General features: G+C 37.8%; 1 protein-coding gene across 8 annotated transcripts in view; it reads left to right on the top strand.

Moving 5' to 3' along the window:
* The first annotated feature begins 2,906 nt into the window (after positions 1 to 2,906).
* CHD2 (chromodomain helicase DNA binding protein 2) overlaps positions 2,907 to 11,920 on the top strand; it is a 124,173-nt gene continuing 115,159 nt past the window's right edge. For 5 of the 8 annotated variants that reach the window (XM_049614058.1, XM_049614059.1, XM_049614054.1 and 2 more), the window contains exon 1: positions 3,908 to 7,766. In XM_049614058.1, coding sequence (XP_049470015.1) covers positions 7,660 to 7,766 — 107 coding nt within the window. In that variant the 5' untranslated portion in view covers positions 3,908 to 7,659. Of the gene's footprint in view, positions 3,525 to 3,870; positions 7,767 to 11,920 lie in introns of those variants that run through there. The other 3 variants (XM_049614056.1, XM_049614055.1, XM_049614060.1) reach the window with 3 other exon arrangements.

Here is an 11,920-nt window from a genome sequence, read left to right as displayed (position 1 = left end):
TTGTTGTAATTTAGTTTTCCAGGATTTTGAATTTGAATTTTTATTTCATATTGACCATATAATAACATTACACATGTAAAAATTTGACTATTCACTACCACTTTTTTATAGTTACATATGTATCTGTGACAGAACTTTGTTACTCGTTTGCAGTCTTTCCATGATTCTCTTCATTGAGAAGTGTGTGCAGTGCATACAACTTTAATATAGTACAGTTTCATAGTTGAAAGCTGTTACAAAATTAAAGCTTTGTGTATGTAAGAGTATCTTCAAGGTGGGTGGATGTTCTCTGTTTGAAGGAATAAGATGATTGGTATTCCAACAGCATTTTTTTCTTTTAATGTTTTCATCAAGCACCCAGTCAGCTTGAAGAGTCTCAAATGGACCCTACCACTGAGAAAACAAGATGGCAGTCCACTATGGGGAATTGAGGAAAATGGATTAATACAAGAGTGCTGTGATAATACACAACCAAGACAGGGTTCTTTTAACATGGATTTCATGAAATGAATGAAGACATAGGTTTCTTACCCAGCACAAATGGACTTTCTAAAGACTTTTTGTATCATTAAAACAAGCACATTTTTGACATTTGGAGAAGAAAGATGGCACATTAACACAAATGATAGTTTGTATGCCTGGAACTTTTTGCAGTTTGATTTGTATGAGTATGACCTTGTGAAATGTTAACTTTAATAAAATTTCTAACACTTTAAAATTTCTCAGTTTGGGCTTTTTTTTTTTTTTAAAGCTGACGTTTCATTAAATGTTCAGTTACTGCCTGAAATAACACTTTGACCTTTACAGTTGCCCAGCAGGAAAGTGTACTGAATAAAGCTGGTAAAATGGAAATGGTGTGCTGGAAAATGTTTTACTTGGTTGATTAAGATTGGTCTTTTTTCACAAAGTTGTGGAAATTTATTTGTGCATTAAGAGATGGTCATTTGGTTGAAATGCTATTTTGTGCTTTTTTGAAATATCTTGGGGAAAAAACTTAACAAGGGGTAATAATAGGTCTTTAATTTGCCATGAGAGTGTAATGAGCTTATAAAATAAAACGCCTTTTGCCTCAAAATTCAGGATGAGCGATAAAGTATTTTTATAAGTTCTTTTGTGTTGATGGACAAGGTCTTTTTTACCTATGCTTTTTAATATTATAAGTGTCTTGCAGTTGAATATTCATCTAAAGATTTATATCAAACTGATGCTTTCTGTTGTTTTAATAGTTAATATTAGGGGAAGAAGTGTTGGATTTATATGGAAGTGTCCTTAGGGTATTCACAAAAGAACTTAAAATTTTGGTGGTGGTGATGTCTATAATACATTTTATATAAATGTGAAATAGGGCTTTTATCTTGTATTTTTATTCTGTACATTTAGGAATTTAGAATAAATGAATCGTACCGTGTAATTACTGTTTTTGGATTCTAGGTGAATACTGCTGTTCCATTTATTGATAAATGACTAATACCAGTTTTAGTAACTTATAAAAGTGGAGTAGGCTTTATTTTGATAGACCAAATGACTTGTTGATTATATTTTTCCCATTATACAGACAATAAAGAGTAGTTCAGCTTCAGTTTTTTGCTTGTGAGAAATCATTCTGCGATTTGTGATTGTCAAATATCATAGGGCAGATATCTCTGATCAGTACATGTGCAATATTCTCACTGACTGACTGGAGGTGGTTGGTCTGTATAAATCAAAAGTGGAATGTTGGATTTTGATTTTGGTAGAAAATCTTTTGTAGAAAGTACAGAATTGAAACTAGGTTTTGCTTATGGATTTTACTACCTTAGATGCAACATTGTTGCTTTTGTTAGGTATAAACCTAAAATGGATTTCTTCAGTGAGGGGAGGACATCGTCTTGGCATACTGTAATGTCAAGTGAGGAAAGTTGATTTTTTTGGATGTGTGAATGTTTTCTTGGGGTGCTTGTTGAAAGAAAAAGTGTTGAATAATTTGTTTTTGGCATTAGTACTCATTTTCTCATTTTGTTTCCGTATATCTCATGGTTTTGATATTTAGGAGAATTTGCCCTGTGACATTGCTCTGATAACTTTGCCATCAGATAGGACCGATTGTTAATAACTTGCCTTGTTGAAATGTGTATGTATACTTAGAATTTGATTTGAAATACAAGGGAATGGTTGCGATATATCTGTTGTATTGGTTTGGAGGTGGAGTTTCTTGGGTTTGTTACTTAAGGGTGCCCATGGTAATTTCATGCTCTTAAATTTAAGAACTTTGTTTTGCCTGGCTCTGTGTGAAGTAAATATATTGTGGTCTTGAGAATTTTTTGGTGAAGTTTTCAAGGTTATATATAATGGGTTAAAGAATTTTGTGAAAGTTGAAAGAAAAATGGAGATTCTTGGATATAAACTAGTTGCATTAATTTTTGCCCTAATGCAACTGAACACTAGGGAGGCGCTGTTGAGTTGTACCCCCTTTTTCCAGTTGGGATGGAAAATCCCCCCTTACAATTTGTCTTTAGATAATTTTTAGACTTCATAAAGAAGGCAAGAGTTGAATTTAATTTATGAAATTGAGGTTTTGCTTTTATTTAGACAGCCATTTTACCCATGGGGGGGTTAATTTTTTAAAAGGTTAGTACTTAAGCTTAGCTTTATATTCTCTAAGAATTATCCCTCTTTCAAAATGGCTTGATAAAACACCACTTCCTGTCCAGAGAGGAAGTTATTTTAGCTCAAGGACTGAAATATTTAGCAGATCTTTAGACAAAAGGAACAAATTACATTTCTCTCTGGCTTAAAAAGGGTGCTTGAGCCAGAGGGGGTTAAGAAACCCTCCCTCCTCCCCTTGATGGGGTGGTCTGGTGGGGCAGGGAGGTGTGGGGGTAGGGGTCTTCAGGCTCCCTGGGATGGAGGATCTTTTTTTTTTTCTTTCTTTTTTTTTTTTTTTTTTTTTTTTTTTTTGGTGGAGATGAAGGGGTGGGTCTATGGTACATCACCTGAGTTGTGGGGTAAATGTAGAGAGTGTCAATCAAAGGCAGAGCTCTCAGAGCTGGGAAGGAGGCTCTAGATGGCGGCTGTGCCTTAGAGAGAGCGCGCTCTGCTCCCTGCCTTCGCCTCACTTTACGCAACTTTCCCTAACTTTCGGGCAGCCTCAGGGGGCCCCCGCAGCCCCCTGCCTCTCCTAGTGACTTACTGGGGTCGATTCGAACCTTTTTAAGGGAGAAAAGCAGCTTTTGGGAGCTTTCTTTTCGTGCCTTGTTGGAAAGAAGCAGCCGTACTGAGAGCCCAGGTCGTTGTTTTTTCCAGCTTAGAAGCCATGGCGCACCTCCATTTTTGTGCGCTCTCCTAATGAGGTTTTTTTTTCTTCCGGACCCGTTTTAGTATTAATTGTTGCTCTATTTTTTTGACCAGTTAACATATTTGAGGATTATTGTATTTATTTTTCGTTTTTGTAACGGAGAATTTTGTTTTTATTTTTAATTATTTGGGATCTGATATTTTTCTACTACTAGATAGGACTCTTGCTTTGGACCTACTACATGGATCAGGTAAGTCCATGATCATTAGTGATAATTTTAAAGATTTAGATGTTTAAGTTTGCTTTATTTTCTGTAAATATGAGAAATTCCTGGATGACGCAATAAGATACAGAGATTGTTATTTGTATCCAGTGTGTTACTTTGAGAAACTTTCCTTATTGATAGTGATGATTCCTTCTGTTCGGTTTATCCGTTTTTGTGTTTTTTTTTTTTAAAGAAAAAATAGAAATATTTTGTTTTTTGGTGCTTACCGCTGTTGTATTATAACAATATCGCTACATCGTCAGGACTTTGTTCCTGATAATAAAAACATCGATAGAAGCTGGGACCTTACCTTTCTTTCAACTTTTGACAGTAAATACCTGGGCACAGGACTTCAAAGCAAACACAGATTCCCCCTCCCCCTTAATATTTAAGAATTAAAAGATGATGAGAAATAAGGACAAAAGCCAAGAGGAGGACAGTTCGCTACACAGCAATGCATCGAGGTATGAGCTATCAACTTTCTTCCTTTTTTCTCTCTCTTTTTTGGGGGAAACCTCAGCTTACATTGTTTACCTTGACAGACAGGGATAGCTGTCTGTTTTATTTTAGGTATTTTACTAATTTGGATTCGTTTTTTAAAGCGTGACCTTGAGATTGCTAATATGCCACACCCTAATTTTTTGGTAGCAATTTATGAAAGTTGAGTTGTGACTTAAGGCCTCTTACAGCAGTCAAAAGGTAAGGTACCTTTATTCAAGGGGGCCTTTCCTGTAAACTCCAGTTTTTCTGTCAATAAATTTCAGTTTTTAGGTTTTTGTGCTGTAGAAAAATGACCTTGTCGGTTTAGCCATTGCTGCATTGCACCATTTTACATACAAGGCAAATTTTTTCTTTGAAGAATCTAGGATACCCAAACTTGTAACTGAAGGCCATAGAGGAGCCTTGTGGTAGTAAATTATAGTAAATAGACGTTTGAGAAAGTTATATGAATGAAAAAATGTACATTTTAAAATGAAATTGCAAAAAGGACCCTTTGACTGATGCCTCTCAGTTTGTATTTTTATTTGACTCTGTATTTCTTTTGATACTCTTGACATTTTAGGAAATTTTGATAAGATTTATCAAAACCTTTACTCGATGGGTACAGTTCCTGCATTTATGAAATCAAACCTGTGATCACAGAAATCCTGGAATACTCTTAATATACTTCTCTTTTGTGTTTGTTACTGTGATTCTATTTGTATATTTTACATTTAAAATATTTTAAGGTTTGCATTTATATGCTCATATTAAGACAGTACTTTCTGGTTGGTAGACCTGTATCTTTTGCATTTTAGTTGTAGCTGCTTTTAAATTTATTGATTTATTTTGACAGAGTCACCTGGAATGCTTTATCTTCTGAAGCTTACAAATACAGTTTGTTCAAATCACGATTTGTTTCATATTTGTTGGAGTACATTATTAGTGACTTTAAGTAATAAAGCCTCTGAGACATTTTGTTGTATGAACTGTATATTAATTTTTAAAAGTGCTTATGAATACATTTCTTGATGTGTGTTCTTATAAATTGTCATGAATTTTAAATCATGCAGTTAAGGATGTGATTGGTTATATGATTTTTTATCCAATTTTGTTTTTACTTTTATAATTTTATAGAAATAATATACTTTATTATTAGGCTAGTGAATTCAAAAGTTTTGAGATGGTTTATTGCAAGGTTGAAGTTTATTTATGTTTTATTATACTTAACAATATTTTGACCCTTTAAAAATACTTTCTAAATTCTTTTGCAAATTGAGTTGTCACACAGTTTGGACTGTCTTTTGAACTGAACTGCCCATGTAATTACCCAGGTTTGATTTAGGACAGGAAACTTATCTAACTGATCCTAAACTGCTTTTTCTGAGAAGTTAACACCAATTTTAAGAAACAGGAATCCCCAGGTGGATTTGACAAATTACTAAAGATCCAGTATCTAAAATTGTTACTCCCTTGAGTATTTATGATTTGCATAGTCTCACATAGGTTTTGGCTCTCTTATGCAAGGTTTGTGGTTAACATCATTGATGAGACTGCCTTCTAATTTAAAAAATTAAGCAGTGTTGCTATTCTTTCTTTTAATAATTTACTTACCTAGAAAACGACTTGGAAGTTATCATGACTTTGCCTGTTGGCAGTGGGGTTACAGCTTAACTGGAAGCGTGCACTGTACTTTCAAATGCATTTTGTCAAGTGTTTTGATTCACAAACCTGATGAATGTCCAAAAATATCTGATAGACTCCCTGAAGATGGGAGTTTTAAATTAGTTATCCGAAATTGCATATCTGAATACATGTACATAATTATGACATCACTTCCTTTTAAAATTATAAAGCTTAACAGGATGCTAGTGGTGTTTTGTTGTAGTAGATTAATGTTACTTTTAGGAAGCTACAATTAAGGAGACTGTTTAGGTACTAGTACTTGGTCCCTTAATCCATTAGAATTTCCTCGCTAGGACCTAGTTTCTGTGGCACAAAGTCTAGTGTGCAGGGAATACTACAAAAATTTTGTATCCTGAGCCACAAGAGGGGGAGGGAGGAGTTTGCAGGTCAAGTAAACTTAGAATTACTTTAGATAGATATGAAAGGATTGAGTGCAAGTTTAGGTAAACCTGATACTTCCCTGTTTTGGAAATAATGCAGTCAACTTAATAGTTATTACATAAAGTTGTATGTTACTCCTGTATTTTGTTAATGCTTTTAAGTATGTTACACGTTGCATATCGTGATTTCTGAAGATAAAAAGTTCATTTTCAAAAAATACGAATTTAAAAATACCTTGATAGATTTGTCAAGTTTCTAAATATTTAAAACAAAGTTTTAGTGATGGACATACATGGAAATGTATACCACACACTTCTTACCCAAATAATTGGCAGTTTGGGATAACTCCAATAATATTAAAGAATGGAGACAGGAGAGAAGGGAATGTGATTGGAACTGTGTGTGCACACAAAGAGTTCTGTTTGTTCTAGGACGCTGCGTTTGCAATTTTATCTAAAAACACAGTTTATTAAATTTATCTCTAAATCGTCTGCCTTTGAACCAGATTTATTCTGTCAACCTCCGATGTGGGCAAATTTTAATCAGCCTTTTAGCAGTTATTCTAAAAGCCTGGGGCTAATTAGAAATGGCATAATGCAGTTGCTTGTGGACTGAACAGGCAGTTTTTTAAGTGGCAGCCATTTTATGATGCTGATAATTCTTAAGAATCGGGATTTTTGAGAAGACAAAATCGAACTGAAACTTGAAATATCAAAACTCCTTCCCACCCCCAGCCTCCCCTTTCTTGGTTCTCTGGTGCGAAAATAAGGGGCAGCTTGGTAGGTAGCGCGGGCAGCAGCTCCGTGAGCCCCTGGCATCTTGGTGCAGGTCCAGCTCAGTCACAAAATGGCTGTTCCTTTGTGCCGCAGCGCTGACAGACATACTGCATTGCACTGTGTACTCGCCAAACAGCAGGAAGTTGCCGTGCCGAGTTCAAAGGCCGGCCGGCGCCGGCGCATGCTGCTGATTGGCTGTGCGCACGCCTGGTAACAGCGGGTCAACAGCGGCGGCCTTCGGCAGGCCCCGCCCCGTGACGTCAGGCGCGTCCCCTCGCTCCTAGGAGGAGCGAACGCAGTGACGTAGGGCTGCGTGCGCAGCCGGGGTGCTGCCTCTTCGTCTGGGGAGCCGGCAGCTTTGGGGGCGCGGGGTAGGAAAAGGAAGGGGAAGCGACCCGGACTGGGGCTTTCCGGTGGGTGGTCACCCGGCCGATTTCGCCTCTGGCAGTCCTCTGCGCCCTTCCTCTTAGTCCACACCCTGCAGCGTGTATTTTCTTTGCCCTTCCCTCGGAAGGGTTGGCTTCTCAGAAAGCGGCTTCTACTTTTGGAGAAAGTAGAAGGCACTATTCGGAAGCCTTCAAATCGAAAACCTACCAGTTTTTACATTTTTCGCTTTCCTTTATCATATTCTAGCGGGCCTTTTTTTTTTTTTTTCCTTTTTTTTACCTTTTTTCAGCGTGAAGAGATTAGTAAACTTTATCTTGTGTCACCATTGGCCAAAACCTTTTCACTGTCAAGAGGAGATATTTTTGTTTACAGTGAAAGGTCTTAACGGGTGTTACAGCTGTTGGGTGATCATGGCTCATAAAAAAAGGGAGGATTATTTGAACTTGTCCCCGTCCCCGTGCATTTTTACTTGGTACCGTACATATTCTCAGTTGGCATTTGATGGAGGAAAACTCAGGTCAGTATGTGCAAAGTGGTTTATGATTAACATTAACTCTGGAATAAGAAAGCAGCTTAGGAGTTTTCACAAAGTAACTATAAATATTAAGTTAGCTTTAAAAAATAAGACAGCATGAGGCATCCATTACTATGCAAACAAGTGTTATAAAACAACTTTTAAGTGTTAGCAGCACTTAGCTAGAGAACGGTGACTCCCAAAACTTGGTTGATAGTGGAATGGATCACCCGGAAGAACCTTGGGAAACATCTCAAATCTCCCATTCTGGAGATTTTACTTTGGTCCTGGTAAACTGATTACAGTGCTGTGGTTATGCTCATGGTCTGTCTCGTTTGGAAACCCTTTGCAGGGATTTCTGTTTGAAAAAAAAAAAAAAAAAGAAATTAGAGGTTAGCGATGATGACTTCATTATTCAGTTACACGTAATGAATTTCAGCCTGAAGGAAAGGCTGTATTGTTTTCCTTCTGCACCTTAACAAAAAAAAAAAAAAAAAAAAAAATTCTGTGCTTTTGGAGTCCTTTTAGCACCGACAGGAGTGAGTTGTCACTTAGTTGGCCATATGTCAGAAGTTTCTTACCGAGTAAGATCTGTCACTTGCAGAGAGATGTGGACCATAGATAGAGGTTTACCTAGGCATATCTTAAGTTTCTGGAGAAGTTTATAAAAGGTAAAATTCACTGTACTAGTGGGTTTTATAGGTTCCCACAGTCTCGATTCTTCAGGAAGAATTCTTTGGATAGTTTATGGAAACATTAGGTGAAACAGGATTTTCGGTTTTATAGACTTGTTCATCAAAGATTTGATAATGGATTTTTAAATTGTATGCTCAATTGTAAGTTATATATAAACGAATTAGCTTTAGATAGAGGTAAATTGTCATGGAACTTGATCACTGACTGGTGTTTGGAACTTCTGAAGTGCATCCAAAGCAACAAGAATGAAGGTTCTTTCTGTGTATTATTGAGATTGGCTTCTTGTTAGTTGGATTAAATTTTTGTTATTCGCTAACTGTCCTTAAGTTTCTAAAAACTGTGGTAGAATTCAGTAGCATTGCAGTCATGTTCCAGGATATAAACTACTCTGTTGAGGGTGTTTAGTCCAAAATAGATACTGTGTGTGTTAAAATGCATATTTGAATAATAGCAATTTATCTATGAGCTGTTGGCATGCCACGTGGAACCAGTGAACTTTTTCAGGAGCCAGAGTGATTAGGTTTGTCCATTAAGACTTTTGTGCCTTTTTCTTCTGTCTTTAATTTCTTTGACTTCTCGGTTTTAAAACCTACAATTTCCAATTGATATTTGGCACCTTAGGAATTAGCATCTTCTGTAAAGATTAAGTCATCGCGGGAACGTCATCAGACAATATTTGATAAGGAGTGCTGTGCAAAGTTTACCAAGTTATTGCTTGAGAGGTGAATCTGGAAGGTCAGTTGAATTTTACCTGACAGTTATCTGAAACTCACAGATTTTATAATCAGTTTATTCCTCTCCCCTCCCTCGTATAGCAAATCCCTAACAGTTGTGAAAGATGCTTCCTGAGGTCACTGAGCTTTCCAGACTCCTATCCTTTCTCCTGTAAGATGGGGTACTACTGTAAACTTGCTCCTAACACAAATTGTGAGTGACTGCTCTGTCACCTAGTAAGTTTTTTCTGCTTATGAGTTGTTTTTGTTTTCGCTTTTTTTTAAAAAGGTGTTTTAGGTCCTTTGTAAAAAACCTTAGATTTCAATTGGCTTTCTTGAGGAACGGGGGGGGGGGGGGGGGGGGGGGTGAGCCAAGAAACTTTTTTTAATCGCCTAAGAATTAGTATACAAATAAACTCTACTGGGTGCTTGTCATAGCTGAGCAATTCCCTCCTTTCCAGCCTGCCTGGGCACTGAATTGAAATTCATACCTTGGTAAAATTGGTTAAATTGCTGTTGCTTTGGAACTTCAGTGTTAATTAGTGTAAAGCCAGAACAACAAAATTTGACTGCGTCATCAAATGCCCATCAAATACCAAATACCATCAAATATCTATGCTTAAAGTCTGTTGTATGTTTACGTTGTGATCAGTAACTAAGCACAGTGTTGGAACACTTTTTTTTTTTTTTTTAATGTCTGTTATGACCTTGTCTCCTACATAGTTTAATTAACAGGACAAGTCTGGGGAGAGGGACTTTTTTTTAAAAAAGCTCGAATGCAATTTATGAGGTGGGAAATAATGAGCCTTTTGTGAAATAAATCCTGGAGAACCTAGGTATATGGAAGGAAGCCTTTCATGCTACATTTTGAAACAGTTGCGGTTTAGTATTTTATTGTTACGATATTTGGTTAGGGTCACCTTTCTCCGTTATTTCAGTGACATCGTCTGGATTATGTTTCATACTGAAAAGTACTTTAAATTCCCTTTACAGGAAAGTCTCCATGGTTTCGGGGAAATGCTGGAGCTTTGGCGAAAGCACCATTTTAAGGATGGTTCTGATTTTATACTTTGAATTCAATCTAGGAAGTTATTTTGTTATTTGTGGTGTGTTTAACTGTTAACCTCAATGCCTGACAAGAGCTGTGTACCTAATACCCACCAGTACAATGTTTCCTTGAGTACTGAAAACTTTCTCCAATTTAGGCCAGTGAAGTACTTGTTGGATTTTTAGGTTCCTGACTTTAAAAATGTGGATAATGATACTCTTCATTGGGTAATGAAGTTAAGTAATATAATGCCTATATAGTGATTCGCAAGGAGGCGGTTACGTTGAAAGTGCTTATTAAATGTAAGCTGTGAGTAATGTTTTACTTCTAATGCTTTACTTTCTTCCCTCTCCTGTGCTTCATTAAGAGCCAAATGGTTCCTGAGAGTTGAAGTTGGCGTCCTGGCCTCCCACAAGAGGTCTTTTAGGCCACTTGGGAGAGAGGGTTGTTAAAATGATTTTAGAAGGCAAGTCTGGGGTGAGTTCGAGCCCCCGCTTCAGGCTCTGTGCTGACAGCTCAGACCCTGCTTCTTCAGGTTCTGTGTCTCCCTCTTGCTCTCTGTCCCTCCCCTCCTCATGCTCTGTCTCAAACATAAACATGAAAAAAAAAAAAGGCAAGTCCGTTTTTGTTAGTTGAAACCTTGGGTATGTTTTGCAGTTAATCTTCTCCTAGAATTTCTTTCTGAGAAAGCCAGCCTTTTGAAGGGAGAGTATGATTCTTCCTGGACCAGAACAACTTCTTGTGTGAGTCACAGCCCTACCCGTGGCACTTAACTCTGACTAGATAGATCCCTTTTACCCCTCTTCTGGAGCTAGTGGTTATTGCCCTGGTTTACCCTCTGCCTCATTTCCCCTCTCAAGCTGTGCAAGAGTGAATAATGAATACCAAGTAGCAGTGCTCTTCGGATGTAGATGTAATTGCAATATTTCCAACCAATGTCTACTTGGCTGTGGCTTGCTCTTAGTAATCCATTCTCAGCATATCATCATATATTGGACTCAGCATAACGTCCAGAGTTCAGTCTTATTCTGCTAGGACTGTAGTCTAGGCTTAAGATTTCTGTGTTGTTGGTTCCCCAACTTTCTTCATTTCCTTTCCTTTTGGTTTGTGAGGGAGTTGAATTCTGTTTTTTTGTTTCTGTATCAGGCTCTGGAGAGCATCGTAAGGTTCTTCAGCCCAGCTCCCCAGGATTGAGTTAATTTTCCAAAGCCCTCCATGTGGTTTACAGTTGCGTGTTTCCGTATGTTTGCATGTGTTTCGCCTCTTTTGACAGAGCACCTCTTGTATTCTCTTCTTTTTTTTTTTTTTTTTAACGTTTATTTATTTTTGAGACAGAGAGAGACAGAGCATGAATGGGGGAGGGGCAGAGAGAGGGAGACACAGAATCCGAAACAGGCTCTGGGCTCTGAGCTGTCAGCACAGAGCCCTACGCGGGGGTCGAACTCACGGACCGCGAGATCATGACCCGAGCCGAAGTCGGCCGCCCAACCGAGCCACCCAGGCGCCCCTCTTGTATTCTCTTCTAACTGTCGGTGTTCCCGTTGCCTCATTTTCTCTATGCCCCTTTTGGGCAGTTTTACCAAAAACTTGGTTTAGAGATCTGGAAGCAAAAGTGGGTGGGGCTCTCCTAAGGGTTGTTGTATGCTTGATGGAAGATGGACAGTTTCCGCATTAAATGTCATGCTGGATCCAGCAGTCGC

Source organism: Panthera uncia (genome assembly GCF_023721935.1).
Source record: "Panthera uncia isolate 11264 chromosome B3 unlocalized genomic scaffold, Puncia_PCG_1.0 HiC_scaffold_1, whole genome shotgun sequence".
Taxonomy (NCBI): Eukaryota; Metazoa; Chordata; class Mammalia; order Carnivora; family Felidae; genus Panthera; species Panthera uncia.
Note: the sequence above shows the minus strand (reverse complement) of the source record. Positions and strands in the feature narration are given on the sequence as shown.